This window comes from Chrysemys picta, chromosome 2, assembly GCF_011386835.1.
Source record: "Chrysemys picta bellii isolate R12L10 chromosome 2, ASM1138683v2, whole genome shotgun sequence".
Lineage (NCBI taxonomy): Eukaryota > Metazoa > Chordata > Testudines > Emydidae > Chrysemys > Chrysemys picta.
This window is the reverse complement of record NC_088792.1, coordinates 221,788,059-221,811,339: the sequence shown is the minus strand read 5'-3', so window position 1 is coordinate 221,811,339 and position 23,281 is coordinate 221,788,059. Positions and strand designations below refer to the sequence as shown.

General features: G+C 39.8%; 1 protein-coding gene across 1 annotated transcript in view; it reads left to right on the top strand.

The window, feature by feature from the left end:
• ALKAL1 (ALK and LTK ligand 1) overlaps positions 1–19,672 on the top strand; it is a 45,395-nt gene extending 25,723 nt beyond the window's left edge. Inside the window, exons 3-6 of the mRNA XM_005279920.5 lie at positions 8,520–8,573; positions 13,978–14,058; positions 15,714–15,790; positions 19,005–19,672. Coding sequence (XP_005279977.1) covers positions 8,520–8,573; positions 13,978–14,058; positions 15,714–15,778 — 200 coding nt within the window. The 3' untranslated portion in view covers positions 15,779–15,790; positions 19,005–19,672. The remainder of the gene's footprint in view (positions 1–8,519; positions 8,574–13,977; positions 14,059–15,713; positions 15,791–19,004) is intronic.
• Positions 19,673–23,281: the final 3,609 nt, after the last annotated feature.

The window sequence follows — 23,281 nt, the reverse complement described above, 5'->3', positions numbered from 1 at the left end:
TAAACCTCTACACTTGTAATGTTAACCTCTTTAGAATTCCTGATTTTTTTTTTCAGCTGAACAGTGAGTGAAATGCTATATGAAATAGCCACACTAGTGTACTTATTTGTACATTATGCTTATTTAAAAAGCACTTTAATCTGGGGGAAATACTTTCACATTTATTTTGATATTACATTCATTTGTTTAGTTTTGGCTTTTTTTTTGTAATTTAGCATATGACTATTGCTAATAACCAATAACATTTTTGTTTAAAGAAAAGTTTATCATACAAACATCCTATGTTATTTTTGTTGGCTGATTCCTCAGGGAAGTTATACGTGCTGAAATTTGGACAGCACTAGCCGTTATCATGTCACAAAGACAGGATTACAACTTTGCTTCATGGACACCAAGTCAGAAAGCTGGGTTATAAATTATCCACGGAGGTAACAGTAATAGAAAATGGAAAAGAGAAATGCAGGTAAAGTCAGTTTGCATTTTCCTTGTCTGTTCTCTTCTAGTTTTTCTGACTGTGAAAGCCACTGTTGAGGGGACTAATTTCTCTACAAATGTCAACAGACCTTGTGTGTCCCCTGCTTGCATGAGAGAGGGGAGCCAAACATCGGAAATCTGGTCTTGGGAAGGCACAAATAGCGAGAGCATTGATAGGCAGCAGACCTTAAGTATGCTCTTAAAGGGAACTGATTCAAGAATAGCAGTGCAGAGGTAAGGGGCCTCCTAATGGAAGCAACTTAAAGGGACTGAAGTCTCTGCGTCTTGGACAGGAGGGGAAATCCAACTTTTCCACACACCCCTCCAACAGAAGAACAAAGAGGAAACTCCGCAAATCAAAACTCTAGGATTTGGAACTCCACTATGCGGGAACAACTGGCATAGTAGAATATGGGGCACCATGTTAAGTGTAATATCTCACACAAATGGTTTCATATACATGCTGTAAAAACAGCACTCATGTGATCCTCTCCTCTTGTTGGAGACTGTAGAAAGTCTTCTTCAACAAACTTATTTAATGTTAAAGAGGGAAGAATTCTATGTGCCTGGGGCCAATGGCTTGGTATGTTAATAAATATCAATCATTTAGAGTTGTAAAACATATCCACAAAGAACACCATAAAAGACATATGATTTAGCAGGGTGCTATTTATGAAACAAACACGGGCTATGGCACATTGGGAGGAAGTGTTATTTGGGGCATTTCAAGTTTAATCTCATGTGATTATTGTGCAGCTCCAGTCAGCTATTTTTTTTATTGCATCCTAACACATTAGCAACAAATAACACTGATTAATTCAGAAACTATCCCTAGTTAGGTAACTGAAAAAAGGATAAGTAACTCTTTTAAGAACAATGGTTATAGTGTCCCCTTCTGCATAAAGATCGTGGGAGGAAGAAATTAATTCTATAAACCCAGAACTAGTTCCCTGTGTGAAGATTCTAAGGCATCAAATCCCGTAGGGGAAGAATTTGGGGCTGTACAATAGGAACCAGGATCTGGTCTCATGTCCAAGAGGAAACTGGAGATATCCCTTCAGAGAGACTGGCCCTCTGTGCTTTATCCCATCTCGATCTTCTCTAGACAGCATCGCTTGTCCACTAGTACCTTTGCTCCTTGTGGGGCTCCTGCTAATTAAGAGTGAATGCTGCTCTGAATGGCAATAACATTTAGTGGGAAATTTGCTGGCAGTAGTGTGAATTTCTCAGCAGATCAGGATATGCCTCATCTGAACCCTCCTCTCCTTCCCTCCACATCCAGAACCTTGCAGAACCCTCATTTTACCACCTAGTATTCAGTTGGAAAGGGGAAAAAAGGAAAAACTGTGACAATACCTCCATTTCTGTCCCAATTTTTCACATTTGCTGTCTGGTCACCCTATATATAAATGTAGTGCTCATGTCAGCGAGTGACTGATATTACTAGCATGAATCATCCATAGTGCAGGAAAGCATTGTCAGGCTTTGCATATGCAATTACACTCCAGTCCTGATTCACATCATGCCCCTACTGTTCTAGTCTTTGGCTTTTTAATGACTCGTTACTGAATAAAGACATTCTGGTACTATACGTGTGCGTGTGTGTGTGTGTACATGTGTGTGTTCATGTAATAGTGCTCCTAACTAGAGCTGGGAGAATAGTGTATAAAATGTCCTTCCTTCAACATTATTAGAATTTTCTTGGCCATGTTCATACCCCCTTTGATGCTCACTTTCTATGAACATCAGAAAATTTTACTCAGAAAAAAACCACAAAAAGTGAATTCACTAGCTTGAATATGTACAGAAGCAAAATTTAAAATGTGGATAAACAAATAGGCAGGACGTAAATGCATTAATCTAATAAGGAAACAACAACAATGCCATGTGGTTTGGGTGACAAATCACAACCAACTATCACAGTTTACATTTTGAATATTCTCTATGCCTAGAGTAAATATACTGAATACAGATTTGTTATACAGCAAATATTGGTTGGTGCTGTGTTCAAAGATATTGCGTAAGTAGAAAAGGAAAATAAATTAGTCAAATGCTTCATTGTGAATTAGTCACTACACTTGACTCACAGCTTTCATCCCCCCAAACAGACTTTTATTTGGAGAGCTATAGGAGTGGCAGTGGTATATAAGTTCATGATATTCTATTGAGCAGACAGTGGTTTTTTTTGTTTTGTTTTATTATTGATTTATTCTGAGTCATGTATTAAGATGAAACCAGCCAATCCATTTTCACTTGTGGTGTCACCAGTAATAGACCACCCTTAGAAAATGATAAAATATTAGTTAACTTCCTTAAATCTTCATTATACTACAATCCAGTGCATTGTCATTTTGAATTTCAAACAGATTTGTACTACTCATGGGAAGGAGATCTTCTTTGGGTATAACATTATCCCTGCTGAGTGTCAAATCATTTCCCATTTATCCCCCATAAAACATAATACACATACCAAACCCTTCAGTCAATGAGAGTTGTGCATGTTTCTTAACACAAGATATATACAGTGCCTCCTCTTAAACAAAAATAGAGATTTCACTTAGGTTGATGGAATCAATGATGTATATCCTAGGTGTGGGGGGGGAGGGGAAGAGGGGGCAAGAAATCTACCAAGTTAACTATGCATTTATTAGTTGCACCAAGGTTTTAGATTGTGAGTATCTGGAGAAAGAAAGAGATAAGCTCAAAAATAGAACAAAGACTGAAATAGATCTGGGAGGCAACATGAATGGATTGATTGACAAGTATTGAACTAGACAGTTGAGATGAATATTTCCTCATTTAGCAGCCATCATATTGCAGGGAGTTCTATGCCTTCATGTACACTTGCTTCAGGAAGAGGATTTCAGGCCATTTACAAATGTGGGACCCTGGGCAACATGATTCCCCAGAGTGAACTAGAGCCAGAAACTATCATTAAGGAAAGTGTATACTGTGATATTGTACAATGAGAGCACAGTGCACCTACTGTGTAAATATAATTTCTCAGTAACAAACTCAAAATATAATCCTAGCAACAGTCTGCAAGGAATGCAAGAATGTGCAAAGAGGTGTATCCTAGAGTTGCAAGAAACCAATACTGCCTGAATAAGCTATGCATTAATCTGTGCGGCAAACTAAGAACCTCCATAGCCATTGTGTCAGGAACTGAAAAGGTGACGGTTCCCACAATGTGTGATATCCTGCCAGAACTTTCCAGGCTAAATATGATGTCGGAACTGGGTTTTGGCACATAGGGCTGAATAGAGTCCACCTAGGACTGGACTATGCATTTCCCTTTGGTCACAACCTGAGAGAGTCTGCAGGATTTCCAAAATAATGGATGAGGAAATATTCCTCTAAATTGTCACATTGAATGATTTGACTAATTAACTGGCATTGGCAATATTTTGTTATTGCTTTTAGCACTGTAACACTTTCTATTTACATAAATTTGTTTAAACTTGGTGTAGCAAGATCTAGACAATCTTACAATAACTTTGTTTCATCTTGGCATTGTAATATTGTCTTAATTGGCTATCCATGGGCTCTCTAGACATCATGGGATGTTTTTGCTGAAGAAAAGCCCCATACAAATGAATGGGGAATTTCTGTTGTGATAAAGAATGCTACTGAATTTTACTATCGAGGGTGTTCTAGTATGTTTAAAATCAGAATATCTTCTTGGCCATTTTAAAGTTTTATTCCTAAACCAACAAACAAGTTCAGTCCACATTAAGAATAAGAGCTTTGCAAAATCTTTTTTTTACACCCCATCCCCTTTATAGTTAAACAATAACAACGACAACAAATACAACATAATAAACAGTATCATGAATTGAAATAATCTTTTGGAGCAAGTGTTGCTTGGATTTATGGCATACCTGCCAAAATGTGATTTGAGATGACTGAGCATCAAGGTTTATAGTGGAAGAGACCGATTCTCATTTTCTAGCTGCAATACTCGTGCTAGGAAAATACACAAAAAAGAGCTTACATAGAGCTTAAAATACCATAGTTGTAAAAGACTTTGAAGTCCAAATATGTGGAAATAAGTCCAGAGCTTGTAAACATTTGGTTCTTTTTTAAGGCAGATATTCTTAATTTTATATTTTTGTAAGATTATCATTCACAGAGGAGTAAGCAGAGACAATGCTAAATATTTCAGTGGAGGGATTCAAAGATAGAAGTGATGATTCTGGGATTTTGTGTAAAATCCATAAAAAGTATGTTCCTATAAGCAAGGTAGGTGTATCCATTGGGCTCATGACAAGTTGTCATTGCCTCAGTCAGTTACCCGAAGTCTAGGTGCCTCTAAACTAGATTAATAGAAAAAATACTACTGAAACACTAGTGCAGGATCTGTTCCAAACTATTTCTTAGTAATGGAATTCATTTGGCTTCAATAGAACCACAAAATAAAAACCTTCTCAGGCATTTCTCCTGAGAAATAGGATGAAACAAAACAGCTTTACATGTTTGGTCATATAACCAGAGTGAAATACCCCTTGCTTTCTGTTTGAATAATAATTTATTTAAGATTACTTACACAATATTTACAAAAGTAAATGCTGTACAGTAATGATCACTAGAGACTTGCACAATGTAATGTTCTATAACCCAGACCTTGGAATGCAGAAAGTGAACATGGAGTCACTTGTTTTGTTGTAGGAAGAGAATAATGGAGTACAGTATAATACAAAAGGAAAAATATGTGCTGGAAAGCTTAAAGAATCTTGTGTCCTACTGTAGATATTCTGAAATATTGGAGGTTCTTACATTTTGGATATAATTCCAAACTTAAAGAAGCTAAGTGCTGAATATAGTAAAGATGGCAAAACCATTTCCATTCTAAGCTCCTGTTTAATATGCTTATATATTTCTGGGGATTCAGCCACAGTGCAGTAATTTTCCTTGCATATAGAAGGTGGATTTTTTTCATTGGCTTTTTTTTTTTTTTTTAAGTTTGAGGAAAATCCCTTCATTTGGTTACTAATGTGGCGGCTCATTGTTATAGTAGGTATCTGGGTACCTCAAAAACATTAAACAATTTATTCTCACAAAAGGAAAGTACCTGTGTTAATTTTACAGATGGGAAACTGAGGCACAGGAAGATTAAATAACTTCTCCAAGTCACACAGGAAGTCTGTAGTAGAGCTGGGAATTTGACTCTAATGTCTGGAATCTTAGTTCAATTCCTTAACCACAGTTATTACTGTTATTTATTATCTATATTAAAGTAGCACAGAGAGGCCCAACCAAGGCCCAGGGCCCCATTATGCTAACAACAGTTCAAACGGAGTAGAAAAGAGTTCATGACCTCCTGAGCTCACAGTGTATCTAGACAAGACAAAAAATGAGAAGGGAGACGGAGGCAAAGTCATGCACAAAATCTGTGGGGTAGAGCTGAGGAAAAGCCTAGCTCTCATTTCCCATCTGGTACTTTAACCACAAAACCATCATTCCTGCCCCAGGCATCAGAGCAATTGTAGAACAGTTCTAGCATCACTACTCCAGCCTTAGTAATTTTCATGACCATCACCACCTGTGGAGGGGGAAAGGAGGGGCAGGATTTGCCCCCGTCGTGCTTAATTATCTAAAGGAGACTAGACATCCAAGATGAGAGATTCCACTGGAACCAAGAAAGAAATCCCTAAGTAAAGAAGATTTCTTATGATTATTAATTGGGATTATACTAGGGATGGAACTCTTGCTTATATTATACAAGTACATGTCATTATAATTCACTTGTAACTTTGCCTATCAATATAAAAGAGAAATGTAAGATTATAAATCTATGCATAAGATGTTGCATCATGTCTGTTCTATATCAGAACATAAATGGCTTAGTATCCTATACCCATATATTTGTGATGGTTAAATAGTACTTTGATTATATTTGACCTCCCTATGCCACATTCTCTTCATGTTCAAAGAGTAAAATATATATGCTGCTTACCCATATAAAAATTTCATTTGTATCTTCCACACATAGGATACTATTTTGCTGTATTTATGCCTAGTGCAGCTCCATAGTAAGCATAATTTAAACAAAACTTTGCAAATACAGATCATTTCTACTACACAATGCTGTTTCCCCTTCATGAAATGAATATGCATCTAAGGAATTTACCTTGCCTTTAAAAGGTGATGCATACTATGTGAAATGTTATTAACACTGTTAACAAGAGCTGGTTGCAAGCCTGGCTAAACTAGCGTAGAACTCTTGTCTTGGAAATTTTACACCAACTTTTGGAAGCTTACTCCTTGTCAAGATTCTGCTTCTGCCCTCTGTTGTTGGGTCCATCGTAATCAACTATCAAGCAAGGGCTTGATTTCATTTAATTTAAAGTCCTTTGGGAATATGGCTTTATTTATTTATGTATGTATGTATGTATGTATGTATGTATGTATGTATTTGGGTAGTCCTTTAAACCCTGGTGGAATTTGATGATCTTTGGTGTTGGGAATTTTGAAAACATGCCTGCTTTTAAAACTGAGAAGACTTGACCAAAAAGATGGGAATTAACTCTCTTAACAATAGTACCATTATGCTGACTCTCATTGTTAGCCTTATAGTCTGGCCATACTGCCTTAAAATTGAGAACTGCTGCAGAGTAAAAGTTACTGTTGCTCCTCTAGTGCTACCAGTTAGTTTCAGGTAGAATTGCTGATGTTAGCAGGTGCAGTTGGGAAAATGCTACCAAAAAGACTGAGACTATTCACATTTGTAATACAAATTAATTTCAGCTGTGTTTGTGGCTTGTGCGTGTGTGTGTGGTCACTTTCTGTGAATATTCTAGTGAAATGAAAGTAAAGGCCCTTTTCACATTTCACTGAGAATAATTTTAACCCCCCTGAAATTTCATGAAAATAACCTCAGTGTGCAGGGGGGAGAAATGAATTGGCCAACCAATGAAATCCATGTCAGATCAGGCTGGGATTTTCCAAGGCACCTATGGCAGTTAGATGCCTAAATCTCATTGAAATTCTGTAGGATTAGGGGACATAAATGCCTTTGAAAACCACAACCTAAAAATACAGTCCCTTCCCACCTCTGCTCCCGTTCAGCCAAAAAAAAAAACCCAAACCAAAATCCCTGCCCAGAGTCACTAACAATTTATTTTGGCAGATTGCTGCTGCCTTCCAATCTATGAAAGGGAACATGCTTTCTGTCATTAGTTGAATGGGAATTAATTCAGACCAGATCTGGGTTCATTGCTGATAATATAACAAAACGTAGGTAGAGCCATTTCCTATTGTTTGTCTGTGGGTACTGGGTAGAGAGCAGCATAAGAATACAGAGACTTTAACACTATATAAACAAGAAGGAAACTGCTTATAGCGCCTAGACCTGTTTGGTGACAAGTCCCTAATGTTAACTCCTAATTTGTCTACTTATTAGCATGCATTTTGTGAGCCGAATATTTACTATCTGATACAATGATATTTAAAGTGTAAATCGAGTGATGCAGAGATATAAGGAATGCATGATGGAGAAGGGGCAAGATCTCACCCCTACTGACATCGGGGGAAAAGCTCCATTTACTTTAATGGGAATTTAATCATGGTCTAGGTGCATTATGGAGTGTGTTCCCCTTCCTCCAAAGGCACAAGTTGTAGGTAACTTAAGAACAAGATACTGTATTTGGCTTGTATCTATCTAGTTTTTTATATGGCCCCAGTCACTGTGGTACCTGAGTACTTACGGTGTAGCACAGCATTCCTATGTTTAGATTGTGGTCTTTCTAAAAAAGTATGGTTTAACTCTACCAAAAGATATGGATTTAATTAATACAGGAATTACTGGGTGAAATTATATGGTCTGTTTTATGCAGGAGGTCATCCCTTCTGGCATTAATCTATTGACCTATAAATTATTTGGAAAAAATATTAAAGCTAATTTAATGAACTATATATCATATCTATGAAACTGAGAATGCTTACTAATATGGGAGGTTATTGTGTGCATGTACAGCATATTTGTGTACACATTATTCTCAGTTTATTGTAATAAAAGTATCACCTGTATACTTTTTTTTCTTCAGAAATATTTCCAAGAGATTCCAATTTAAAAGACAAGTTCATAAAACACTTTACAGGTAAGGACAACTCTTTGCTTTAATTCGTGAACATGAGTATATTCTAAACAGGCATGAAAAACTAGTTACATAGCTAATATCATTCTTAATGTCTGGTTCTGAATTTAACACTTGTGAAATTAAATTGAGGCTGGAATTTTCAAAAGAGACTAGGAGAGTTCAGTCCCTATATCTCACTGGATTTAAATGAACAGCTTGCCAGTGCTATTGATGAACAGAATATATCCATATACTGCAAAATATATATATATCAAATTGCCATTTGCAATCTGATATGAGGGAAACGAGGTATACATGAATGTAAATCATATCTGCTTTCTCTTGATAATATTTTGAAAAGTCACCTTGAGTTCATCTCTAATTTTACACTATTCTGTCCTTGACCATAAAGTTATGTCAGAGCTACCTTCAACTTCATTAGTATTATGGCTGTTTCTGGGCTCTGTTTATTATTGATAGGTAGGCTCAGAAAGCTTACTAACATTTAATCAATAACAAATTAAACATCAATTTCACTATACACACAAACCGATGACAAAATATTTCCATCGATGATAATTGAATTGCAAATAGGCAAAGTAGGGAAAATGCTACCTGGGAACTTATTCAAGTCAAAATGCAGTGCTTTAGACTTTTGAATTAGGTTTATTACAAAAGAACTAGCAAATGAGTAGTAAAACAGGTATGATTTGTTGATTTAAAGATTTAAGTGTGTAAATGTTGACATGTGATGTTGACAATTTGTTTTAACAGATTATAAAGCTTAAATGTTTTGAATTTCAGTGTCTACTGTCATTAAATAATTGTGACTACACCGTAATTTTATGTAACTGAACATTTAATCAATACAAATCTAAAAAAATACTTAAAAATAAACATCAATATTATCTGTCAAAATTAAAAAAAAAAATTGAATTCTGCCAAGCTTATTTATAGGCAATTCTATGTCACTTATCATCCTAAAAGTGAAGTGCCTCTTATCTCTGTTCTTATCATGTTCAATCACACACAGAACCATGATTGATGTGTAAATATCAAAGTTTATTTCAAAGTGCAAAAATCAGTACTATAGAATGCAATTTCTTTTGCAACTGTAACCTCAGTGGAAGATACTGTACCCTCTGAATATAAACAATAAGAACTGCCTGATAACAACATGTTTCTGTCCCCTTCATTCCTGTTTCCCATTTCCCTCTTCTCTCCCACCCCTGCAAATGTTCAGGAATTAAGGGGTAGGAGAATATCAGATGAGTGGTGATGGTGAGAGACCTGTAGAGGAGTGCTTCTGATGGGGAGGACAGCTCAGAGGTTTGAGCATTGGCCTGCTAAACCCAGGGTTGTGAGTTCAATCCTTGAGGGGGCCAATTAGGGATCGGGGGCAAAATCAGTACTTGGTCCTGCTAGTGAAGGCAGGGGGCTGGACTCAATGACCTTTCAAGGTCCCTTCCAGCTCTGTGAGATAGGATATCTTCATTAATAAAAAAAAATTATGGGGCATAGTGGACTTTGGAAAAAGAGAAATAGAACAAAAGAGAGGAACAGGAGGTTGGAGGGGAAATAGCGGCAACCAAATGAATTTGGAGAGAAGCCCAGGAGAATGAGATGCAGCTTAGGGCCGCAAAGAGGAGGCTGGAGAGGAGAAGGGAGATGCCGAAGTCCTGGAGGGTAAGGAGGAGATATGACCCCAGGTAGCAGAGGGATGAGATGTAGCTCCAGCCAAAGTGGAAGGTGACTCAACTAGGTGATATAGAGAATTCTCTGCAAGGGTAGTAGGAGGTAGAGGGGCAGCAGTGTGGACTGAGAATATGGGAGAAAGGAGGGGGAAGAGTAGGAGAAGAGACCAAGAGAAACACAATGAGATTCAAAGTCCTGTAGTTCCCAAATGCCACTATCGTGGTGTAAAGGAATCCAGCTGTTCTATGCTTTTTTTGGCTGAATAGAAAAATGTACATTCAACTGATAACCAGATCTCCTTTTACTAATTCTTCCTTAGTTGTTCTTGCTCTAGTTGTAAGAACCCGTATCTACCTCTTTGTTGAAAGATTTAGTGGAGTCAGCTTACAATTTTACCCCTCCTGGACAGGGCCTGCTTCCAGCAGCTTTAACTTTCAATGTCTCTTGCATTGTTCAAGTGTTCTGGATACTACTGATGTTAAGAAGTGAGTTGCCTTGGTGTATCATGGGTACTGTTTGCCAAGATAGGAGCAAATAAAAAAGAAGGAAGGGTGGCCTGAATGACTTAAAATGCATATACTCAAAACACAGTTACATACAAATCAAGTTATTTTTTATTTGTAAATAAAACAATAACTCTGAGAAGCAGAAAGCTCCTTCTTTCTCCCCCCCCTTCCCCTTCTCTTTAACCCTCTAAGCTTTCAGTCATTTCAAGCCCCCTTAATCGCCTTCAGAGTTAGTTTAATAAAATGACTTTGTTTTATCTTATCCTGTTACTCTATGCCAAAGTCCGCCCTTTTTCAATGGAAATCCATTTCCATCTGTTAAAATGTCTTCAGATTCTGAAGTTCTTCTACCAATGGATTAACAGCAAAATTCAGTAGAATCTTCCCTAACCATTCAGCCTTTCCTTCTAACTCTTTCATATGCCTCTGTAAATTCACCTCTGACTTTTTTCTACATCATTGCGAGATTTCTTTAAAAATAAAAATTAGTTTTGAACATATTTTTACTGGATATTTCATACCGATATTTAGAGGCAAAAGGCAATGCTTCATAGAGCTTGTTACCTAAGTGCTGTCTCCTTCACTCAGGGACAAATGTCCACAAATCTTCAAGGTAAGCACAGTTTAAGGGTAATTCTAGAGTTCTTGATGATTGTGGATTTTTGCAAAGTTGCATCTGCACAGAATGTGCTCTATCACCTGAGGCCTTAGAAACCAATAAAGACATGGCTTTGATCATACATACCGTTGTTATTTCCTAACTGGTTTATTGCAAGACCATGTACCTGGGCTTGAAAATATGAGCCCTGATAAAATTACAAATGGTGTGGAATGTAGTAGCACATCTCAGATTGGAACCAGCACATGATCTTGTACTTCACTAGTTTCCTATAGAACAATGGGTCAAATAGAAGGTGTTGGTCCATATTTTTAAGGCTCTAAATGATGGGGCTCAGGTTACATAAAGTATTGTCTCACCCTGTGGAATCTCCTTCACTTTTGACTCTTCTCAGGAATGGTAAAATTGTCTACTTTGAGTGAAGCATGTGTGAGAGGAGAGAAGGATTTTCTAGTACCCAGTTTTGGAATTCGCTGTTGAAGGAACTAAGACTGACTGCAAACCTTACCGCTGTCCAGTACACATTAAAAAAACAAAAACAAACACACATAAAACCACCACCAGCAAAAGTCTTCGACTTTGCTTTCCTGTGTAGCAGTGCCTAACACGCCCGTTTTATTTATTTTAAAACAACAAGAACTAAAAACACTCATAAGAGTTCTCTTTTGGGGAGGGGAAAAAAGAAAATGTCACTTGACTGATATTAGTCATATTGTTTAACTGCTCAAATACTGAAGTGGGTACAGTATAAGAACTTAGATGAAATAAAAATCATACCTAAAACAGAGTACATTGGTCAAAAATATCCATGAATACTACAGAACATATGACCAGAATACAGAAGTTAGCGATGGATAAAGACCTAAATAGGGCCTGATCCCGAAGCCCTTAATCATTTGAGTCCATTTCTATATGAGTAGTCCCGTTGAAATTAGTGAGACTATTTACCTCAGTAAGAATTCCTTGCATGAATAGGGAAAGATGGATTAGCCCACAGAACACATAGTCTTTCCACATAGTCCAGGATTATTCCCTATGGTATATTTTGTAATGTTCCCAATTTACATTTTAAAGGTCTCAAGTAATGGGGCCACTTCCCTTGAAAGACTATTCCACAACTTTAGTAGATCTCACCATCATTAAATTTGTCTTGAAATTAAGTCTAAATTTTCAATATCTTAATTTCATCCTATTATTCCAAATTATAATCCTGTTTGCATCACCGTAAATAACACGAACCGTTATACAGACATATTCATTGTTAGTTTTAGGGCATGCAGAAAAATAATCAACATTTTTTTCATAGTCCATATGCTTCCAAATTAAGAAAAATATTCTACATATCAAATATGACAGGAGATTATGCTCATTTTAAATGTTGAATAAGTACTGTAAGTAAGATTCTTGGACAATAAACACATTAAACAAAGTAAGGGTTTAATTTAAAACCCCAGATGTTCCCTAATATAACAATCAATTTTAAAGATTTTGTTTCATCCTACTACCTTCCTCTGACTTCCTGGCCTATTAGCTACTTTTGGGCTATTTTGATTCACTTTCTCTAACTCTTGAGCCAAGTTCTGAAGTCCTCCTCAGTTTCAGCATATTTGTGTCATGCAAACAGAAGCCACTGACCGTATGCCCAGACTGGGAAGCACAGCTAGGAAGATGTCATGGATCCAAAATAGCAGAGGCAAACCAGTTACTTTCCTTTGGGCCTAACTCTGAAACATAGTGGGTGGTTGAGAATGCATAATACTTTGCAAGAGGCACTTAGGGGCCAATCCTGCAAGTTGCTATCCTATTAAAACAGTTTAATAAAACAAATCTTTAAATAAAATCAAAAAGTCTCCATGCAGCATCTAGAGCAAATTGAAGTTGTAGACTAATTACTTTAGCTTTGCTGGACTTGGGAACTTCATTTGTTTAAAATGCTCCTTCTTTAGAGATAAAAATTATAGCAGCCAAACAATAAACTATATCATATTTATTCCTTTTGGGTTAGACTACTGTATATTGAGCTAAGTGGGCACTGTGGTAGCTACACAATTTGATTTTTTACTTCATTGGAAATTTCACTCCTGGCTTTGGACTTATTTCTGGGACTTCAAGACAAAGAGCTGTTTCACTTTCAAAGGACTGTATTCCTGACACATAGACCATGATCATATCAGTGAAAGAACATATTATAGCACTTCATTACAGTGACTAAATAGGAAAAAAAAAAAGGAAATAAGGGAAAATTTAATGATAAAAATATATTGACTTTGGAATTTAACATTTCCCACCACCTCCACACCAATTTATATGTAGCTCCCTTTCTGTTATCTTGTGACTTCATAATCAGATTACAATGTAATTGTTTAAATTGTATTAACAGATTAAGCATAATTATATTAAGGCTGTAAAACATTAGCAGTTATGGACTTGTTTTTTTCAACCTGTAATATCTCAGGCATACACAGATCTGTTTCTGAAGATTGCGTTTCATCCAGAAGAATGTTGGAGCAGGGGGGATTTATATACACGTGAACCAGCTATCAAACAGGCTTTGAAATACTCAAACATTTTCTTTTGTCGCTAACTGCTGTTTGTTATCAAACAGGGCCGGTATCATTCTCAGCTGAGTGTAGCAAGCATTTCCATCGACTCTATCACAACACAAGGGACTGTTCAACACCAGCATGTAAGTAACAGATGAAATGATTTTTAGCTCTAACACCAGTGTTTTTCTATTTATAAACATGCTTGTTTCACTATGTAGACTATGCCAGCATATCTCTGTAGTGTAGATGCAGCTGACACCAATAGAAACGTGTGTTCTGTTGGTGCAGGAACACCACCTCCCCAAATGAAGTTAGCTGTATTGATGGAAGGCCTCTTCTGTTAATATAGTTGTGTCTATACTGGGGGTTATGTTGGCATAGCTACATTAGTTGGGATGTGTTTTTTTTCAACTCCCTGACCAATGTAGCTATACAGATATAACTGATATAACCAGGCCTAAATGTGTGCCATTCTAGGCCTGATCATGACCTTTGCTTATATTCAATCCTCACTCCATGGAAAATACACTGGGTCTGATTTGTCTCTCACTTTCATTGGTTTTACACTAGTGTAATTCCATTAACTTCAGTGGAGATGCTCCTAAATAAGACTAATGTAAGTGAGAAGAGAACCAGGCCTCTGGAGAATGGCTACATTGTAGCAATAAAATGCCAATTTTTTAGAATAATTTTCTGTAATTACATACACACCTTAAAGAATGAAAGTCAATGAACTCCCAATTTTCAATTCGTTTTTGCAAATAAAAATAATTCCAGCAAGAAGAGAACCATTGCTTTTCTATTTGACAGATTATAGGCCCAGTCCTTACAGAGCTAAAATTCCCATTTCAAGTCAATGGGAGTTTTACCTGAACAAGGACTTTAAGGCCAGCTGCTAAATCTGTCCGAAAGCTTTGTTTAAGAATTTTTTTATATAAATAATGTAGTAAAAGGGGGGGGGAGGGAAGGAACTCCTAACAAAGAAATTGTTCTAGTGCAACTGAAAGGAAAAGAGAAGCTGACTGGCAATCAACAGCACTGTTTGTCTACAACATTTAAATTTATTAGTCATGCAAAACCTCACACTTCCAGACATATGACATCATTCTGCAAAGTAGAGAACACTTCTTGTGAGGTGTTGACAACTTAAGTCCCATCGAACATTAGCACCTCACAGAATCTGGCCTTCAAACAGGACAGAGCAGCCAAGTCCCAACTTGATTAAGTAATACTAGGCCCTAGTTGTCCAATCCTTATGCTGAGTAGAAGTGGGAACATAGAAATCCGGGCCCGATCCTGTAAAGAATAAATAATAAGTTTGATTGTTGTAATAGAATTACTTCCTCTTTCCTGTAGTGTATAGGAATTGAATAATATCCCTTTAATTGGTTTGTGACCTCACTATCTTCTGTCTCATAAGACACCAAAACCCTGCCAGAACAGGAGTTTATATATGGCCTTGCACGTTATGTATATTTACTAAATACAATTATTTGGATTCACAGAGCCATGTGATCCTTCATATTATATAGATTTTGTAAGGTGCAAAAGACAAAATCTACCCTCTACTTTAATACAATTGTGTATCATAGGTGTGTGATGAAAAGCAAAATTGTAATAAGCTACTGGTATCATTTTGCAACCAGTACAAATCATTTCATGTATTTCTAACAGAAATTTTTTCATTGTGCAGTTTGCATAAACCTGGTTCCCACTCTGAATATTAATGTTGTTCACCCAGAATACATAGCAATTCCAATTATTTATTGTTATTGTGAATGATTTTATTTTATAGATTACAAAAGGTGTGCAAGATTACTAACAAGATTGGCAATGAGCCCTTTGTGTACACAACCCTAGAAAATTTGCTGTGTAAGTATCCTTTTTCTTCATCTGATCCTTGTTTACTTTATGACCTAGTAATTTGCCTGATAGCTTTCACCTGTTATCTAGAAAACAAACAGAAATGTGGTAGTGTTTATAACCTGCTGCTTTGGTATTAATGTGCTCTATTTTTGTGCCACAGTTTGAATTTTGCACCTACTGGTGTATCATGGAGGTAGCACATTAATGTACAGACATCTGTTATCCATGCTCCGATGTAGTATTCTTACATTAACTCGTGGCTCCATATGATGTTTCTGGCACTAAATAATTATGGCTCAGATGACCCACTTCCATAAACATATCTGAGAAGGAAACTGGAAAGGTGGGGGAGGGCAAGGAATCTGTGAAGCTCCCTCATAGTATTTCCTCCAGATTCTTCCTTCAATGTGGCAGGGTTTGCTCCTCCAAGGAAAAAAAAACCCCAGAAAGTCTGGTTTCCAACTCACAGTTGCCCTGATATCTGTGAGGATCCCTTAAAGGAACAGTGCAAAATGCCCTGTGCCTTTGCACCAGATCCAGGGCCATCTATAACTCCAAAATCTGCCCCTGGGAACAGGCATGAAGGAGGTGGAATTCATGGAAGTGGAGGTGTTAGGGGAGTATAGAAAACATAATACAACCTGAGGCTTTATTAACTCTTAGGCAGCACTCTTTCTGGATACCAATCCCTTGCCCGTGGTTAAATTATGGGGCACAGTATCACAAATAGGAAGAAAACAATGCACATCTTTGAAAGAATGTCACTCAGTCACACAGACTCTCAGAAGGATGTTTAGAATGTTCAAACTTTTCATGCTGATTGTTAAAAACACTCTGGAGTTACCATAGCTAATAAATATCAAAAACTCTGATATTTGTTTATTTAAATATCTTCTGCTGGTGTTAACTTCTTACTACACCCAAATAATGCTTGCAAAGAAATTTCCACGGGGTAGCATGATTTCCGAAAATATTTCCCCTTAAAAATGTAGTGATAGCCTTAAGATTTAAGAAGCTGTGTCTTTTTTTGGTATCAAGGTGTCAGTTCAAATTGAAAGGGAACAAGGAAAGAAGAGCAGAATAAAAAGTAGTTGCCTTTGCTGATTTGATTCCCAAGTGAAGATGGGAAGATCCCAGGTGCCCGAGGGCGAGGGGGGGAAGCTTAGAAAAATATGGCAATATTCTAGTGCCAGAAGAAATGAGACAACTCTTTCTTTTATCCCTGTATTTTTTATTTTCCTTGTTTAAACCAGAGTCATCACTATCTCGAGATGCTTTGCACCACGGCCACAGCACACCACTGATTCTAGCCCATTGTCTCCTCACTCTGACTCAAAGCAGGTGTCTTTCCTAACATCTCTCTTCTGTGTATCTCTATTTTTTGTGTGTTTCTACAATATTTATCTTCCCCTCTATGCAATTCTATTTTTCTTTTGTTTTCTGCTCCTTGTCTCACTCTTACACTATATCTCACTGGTCTGTTTTCCTTCCTCTTCTCTGCCTCATCTTCCCTCCTCCACATCTTTTTTTACCCCTCTAGCTCACTCTGCAGGATTCCCACAGACAGTTCTATGTTCCCATTTTTCTCTTCACATGCTCTTCCAACTGGAAGAGCTGAAGACGTTTGCTGTAGCCTCAGTACAGTCCTATTCCCCAGAAAGTTTACTGCCTTCTGCTTTATCCTAAAAATCAGGATAAAGGAGATCAGAAGTGGCTCCTGATTTATGGACCCAGGTGTTCTAATTCACTTGCCAAATGGATAGAAAATGAAGAGCTGATCTGGAGGTTGGAAGGGCAGGCAATGTGAGCAGCTTCCCAGTCACCATGTTCTCTTTAACATGCATTTGGGCTTTCTTTAAAAAAAACAAAGTAAAGGTTAGAGGAAAAAGGTAATACAGGAAGGCAGTAGAAACATGGTCCGAGTCTTCCTTGCCTCCCTCTCCTCTCCCATGTTCTATCCTCCTGCAGGGGAGATCAGAGCCTGAGTGCCTGCTCTGTGTGCCCCCCTTTTCAACCCTAGTATCTTACAGCAGCTGAGGCTTTTCTCTTGGGCGGGGGCAAGAGGTATGTTTGACCCACCTTCCTCTACCCTACCTGCTACCCATCATGCAATTTGTTTGCTCCCTCGCCATCTGTCTTGGCAGCAGTGGGCAGGACTGGTGCTTCTCCTTACCCCATTAGTTGAGGATTTAATTGGTATGATTGATTCTTCCCCTCCTGCTGGCTCAATAAGGTCAGAGGTAGTGCTCCCTGCAGCAGGTAACAGAGAACCAAAATTGTTGTTGTTCCTGCCTCCCTTGTAGGACCAGCTCCTTGTGTTACATCCGAGAGAGCCCTTTTGGGTTCCTTCATGGCACCAACAGCAGGACTCAGAGGGTCCTAACCTCACCTCAGATATTAAGTACTTTTCCGCCTCCTAATATAAAAAATAGGCCCATCTTAGGATGTAAGTGACCTTGATAATTTTGTTTAACCAGAAACAGCAACTGCAATACAGGGGAGCACAAGCTTGTTCTTCCCCCTCCTTTACATGACCCAGGAGAAAAGGGTGGAGTGGTATTTGTACATTATGGTTCAAGTTTTCCTTTGGAAATCCCAAGCTTTCTTTCCAAAGGTGTATTACACCAACTCTTCCAGGAAGGGATGTACAAAGGTTTCCTCTGCTTCCATTTCAGGACCATGGAGAAGTCTACTGATGCGATACAATATGTGTAGATTGCCTGCTAGGTGACCTGCTAGCTTGGTTAGAAAAATGACAACACTGTAAGGCATTTAGGAACATAGTTTGTATGAAGGATGCTCACGTGGTTGCAATTACAATCTTTATAGTTTTGTCTAATTAAAGTTACTGTGGTTTGTTGCAGAATAGGTAATACACAATGGTACTTGGGAATGGCAATAATGAAGATTTTAATGGCAGCCAATGTATAGAAATGCATTTGTACTGAATGCATGGGAAACTTTCTGGAAAGGTCCAGCATGCACCACTAACTTTTAAACCTCCTCACACCATTAGTCAGGATTTGCAGATGCAAAACTCATTAGTGCTCATAGCAGGGGGGCAAGACCCACCGGCACCACAGAGTTAATCTAAAGGTTTCTTCAAATCTAGAGGTTTCTTTAGTTCACACAAAATTGTAATTTGTAAACGTATTTGGATTAAGCGGACTGCATCAGTGTTGCACAGCTCTAAAACTAGGTATGCTTGTTCTTCTTGCAGTCCTTTCTACTACAAGAGAACTCTGATTTGCCAAGAAAGTGCCTTGAAATCTTCCCCAAGAAAATAGAAAAGACATCTTGTATCTTTTTGATTTACAGCATTGTTTTGTTACTAGATGCATTTTATTTTCATATGTTGGACATTCCATATTTGTGTGAAGGAAACATTATTTTATTTTAATTTGTAAATTTGTTGCCTATAGCTCAAATAAGCCAATTATTTAAATATATTGTATATAAAGAATAATAATATACTAATTAAATGTTATCATATGCAGAGAGTTGGCTAGTTTTTGCCGTTGATTATCTTGTTCTATTGTATTTACACCATTTTGCTCAGGCTCTTACTTTCATTATTTGCACTAACTTGAAATGCAAAAGTCTATGTAACTGAAATCTGAATAAGCTGTAAGTGGGATGTTCTACTTTCAATGGAAGATACTGTATATTCTGAAGCTTTGTTAATATATATACATTATATATTATTGCGCATAAGAAAATAATTCCCAGAAATGCACCTTGCTTTCAGGAACATTTGTATAGCTATTCTGGATGATCATCAGTTACATTTGTACTGGCACTTATGGAAAGAGTTGCAAATAATGTAAATACTATAAAAGACTGGAAGACTGCAATGCAGTTTTGGTGGAATAAAGAATATAAAAATAACCTGTTTCTAAGTTGTGTTTATTGACACCTTGGATGGAGTTGGAACTTACATCTAAAGTATTATGTTATCTCTATAGTAACAGAACACTAATGTAATGCTGGTGTAACCCCTTTGGGGTTTAGAGAGCATGGCCCTTTAAATCTTTTTCCTAAGAGGGAGGGGGAGAGTAAGAAAAAAAGGAGGGAAACTCCAGGGGACAGCGCTGGAGCTCGAGGGAGAGAGAGAGGCAGCCTGCAGGCCTTGGAAAAGTGAAGCAGCAGGGAACCCGCCTGAAGCCTGGGAAGGACTTTTAGGGGTCTGGAGCACATGACTTATGAGGAGAGGCTGAGGGAACTGGGATTGTTTAGTCTCCAGAAGAGAAGAGTGAGGGGGAATTTGATAGCAGCCTTCAACTACCTGAAGGGGGGTTCCAAAGAGGATGGAGCTCGGCTGTTCTCAGTGGTGGCAGACGACAGAACAAGGAGCAATGGTCTCAAGTTGCAGTGGGGGAGGTCCAGGTTGGATATCAGGAAACACTATTTCACTAGGAGGGTGGTGAAGCACTGGAATGCGTTACCTAGGCAGGTGGTGGAGTCTCCTTCCTTGGAGGTTTTTAAGGCCCGGCTTGACAAAGCCCTGGCTGGGATGATTTAGCTGGGAATTGGTCCTGCTTTGAGCAGGGGGTTGGACTAGATGACCTCTTGAGGTCCCTTCCAACTCTGATATTCTATGATTCTATGATTCTAAGGACAGGGCTGATCGGGGACACCCCAGGACGGGAGCCAGGAGGAGCACTGTGCCAGGGAGGAATTGCCGAGTAGGACAGGCCGGAGCTGGACCCAGTATCACTGCTGCCCAGAGCTGCATGGGGCTGTGAGTACTGGGGCTTGTGACTCTGCATTGGGGACAAGGAGGGAGGTTGCTAGCTAGTTAAGTGGGGAGGTGGTCGCTCTGTGTGGCTTTGCAGAGAGTGGCAGAAGAGGGCACCGGAGGGGTTTGTTGGGGGAAAGTTCACTGGCGCCGAAAATGACCAGGAGCAACCAAGACTCACCACTGGACTGGAACTTTGCTCAGGACTCCTGAACTCTGTGTGCAGACACATTGCTCAGTGTCTGCCCTTCCAGACTGTGCTACCACTGGGCCTGTGGGGCCTTGGCTTGGATGCAGCCCTGTCTTACTGCTCCCCCTATATTTCCCCTTGTTGTTTTTCTCCTCTCATCCCTCTGTAAATAAATATTTTTCTTGTTATATCCACTATACTTTTCCTGTAGGTGTGTGTGTTCACTCTGGGGGGTTTGGAACAGGTGCCCCTGGGGTGGAAGGGATTTCTCCTGCTGCATTCCTGTGCACGCCTTCTCTTGGCCAGAGCTGCCTGCAGAGCAGACTCCATCTTGGCCACGAGAGCACTAAAGTTACACTGGAGAACTTGAAATAACATTCTGTTAAGAGATCTAACCCTTGATTTTACATAGCATAGGACTTTCACAAAGTTTGCTTCCTAAAAGCTACATTTTGCCCACACGTTCAGTCTGCAGCTGATTAAAGATGTGTATGCGAGTACAGAATGCATAGGGTTACCATCCGTCCGTATTTCCCCGGACATGTCCGGCTTTTGCGTCTCTAAATAGCCGTCCGGGAGGAATTGGTAACAAGGTTAAAATGTCCGGGGTTTTTTTCTCCCTCGCCTCCCTCCCTCCCTTCCATGCAGAGTGTGGCTGCTGATTGGGCGGCTAGGCCGATTGACCCACTCCCATTGGCCTCCAGCATCCAGAGCCCTCCCCTGCTCCCCCCTCCCTCTCTCTGTAGTCCTCTGTAACACACAAACCGACCCACGTGGAGCCAGAATGGTAAGAGGAGTGGGGGGGGGCAGTCAGGGAGTGGGGGAGTGTTGGATGGGTCCCCAGCCTCCACCTGCCACCCCCCCTCCGTGCATCCCCCCCTCGGTGGGTCCCCCCTCCCTGTCTGTCTCTCCCTTGTCTGCTGTGCTGGCTCTGGCAGTACACGCAGACAACTGCTGTCTGCTGCCCCCGGGTCCTAGTGCCCCCTTCCACTAATGGGAAGACAGGCTGCCCTTACCCTGCCCTTCCACCCTAGCCCTGAGCCTCTCCAACACCCCAAACCCCCCAGCCCCAGCCCTCATCCCCACACACCCTAATCCTCTGCTCCATCCCTGAGCCCCCTCCTGCATCATGAACCCCTCATCCCCAGACCCACAGCCCTCACCCCTGCATCCCCTCCTATCCCCAAACTCCCTCCCAATCCCCCTCCCTCTTCCCACACACCCCCTCCTGCCCTCAAACTTCCTCCTAAAGCCTGCACCCCCTCCCTCTGCACCGCCTCTCAACCCCAAACTCCATCCCAGAGCCTACACCCCTCACCCCATCCTGCACACCCACCCCCTGCCCCAGCCCGGAGCCTGCACCCAGCACCCAAACTCTATCCCAGAACCTGCACCCCTCCTGCACCCTAATCCCCAGCCCAGGACCTGCACCCCAGACCTCCTCCCCCCACCCAACCCCCCTCCCAGAGCCTTAGGCAGGTGGGGTGGGGGGTTCTGGGCACCACCAAAATTTCTACAACCCTGCCACCCATGCGAGTGGATAAGGGTCAGGGCAGTCAGGGGACAGGTAGGGTCCTGGGGGGGGGCAGTTAGGGTAGGGGGTTCTCAGCAGGGGACAGTCAGGGGACAAGAAGCAGGGGGGGTTGGGGTTCTGAGGGGAGCAGTCAGGGGGTGGGAAGTGGGAGGGAGTGGATGGGGCGGGGCTAGGGCGGGGCTTCCCCTCCCCCCCAGTGTCCTCTTTTTTGTTTGTGGAAATATGGTAACCCTAAGAATGCATCTAAAGTGCACAGTGAACACAGCACCTAGTAGAGGGCTAAAGATACAGCCCGCAACAGTAGAAACATTTTCACAAAAGTAATGTCAGAGGTCAATATGCATGTGCTACAAGGGGCATGCTTAGAAGGTACTAACCCAGCTGGCAGCCACCCAAAACAAGTGTAGTGCACCACAGTAAGCTGCAGTAAGGACAGTGCACTAGGCCAGTTCAATACACCATCCTGCCCTAGAAAAGCAAGATTTGTATTACACAGGGTATACCACACTGCATATATATGTTTCTGCTGCTGCTCTGAAGCCTCTTGGACATAGTGTAAGAACTTGGACAATAATATGACAAGTTCAGAGATTTTTTCAAAAATATTTGAACTATTACACCTCTACCCCAGGGGGGCGGGGCTGCGCACTCTGGCGGATCAAAGCAAGTTCGATATAATGCGGTTTCACCTATAACGCGGTATGATTTTTTGGCTCCCGAGGACAGCATTATAGCGGGGTAGAGGTGTACATCTTTCTTTGACGATTGAGCAGCTCCAGCAATTAAGGTAACATTTGTTCTTCCTTTATAAATTCATGTTATTGTTGTTTCTCAAACTTTTTACCATCACATCCCACTTTTCTCAAAGTGAAGAAGAGCTCAGGCCCTGACCTGTTGTATAATGGAGATAATATTCTTATTAATGAAGTACTGACCTATGAAATTCTAGGAGCTTTTCCCTGAGACATTTCAGTGAGACAGATGAGCTTACTTCTGTGCACATACCTTCTCTAGTAGTAGAAAGACTGCCCCAAA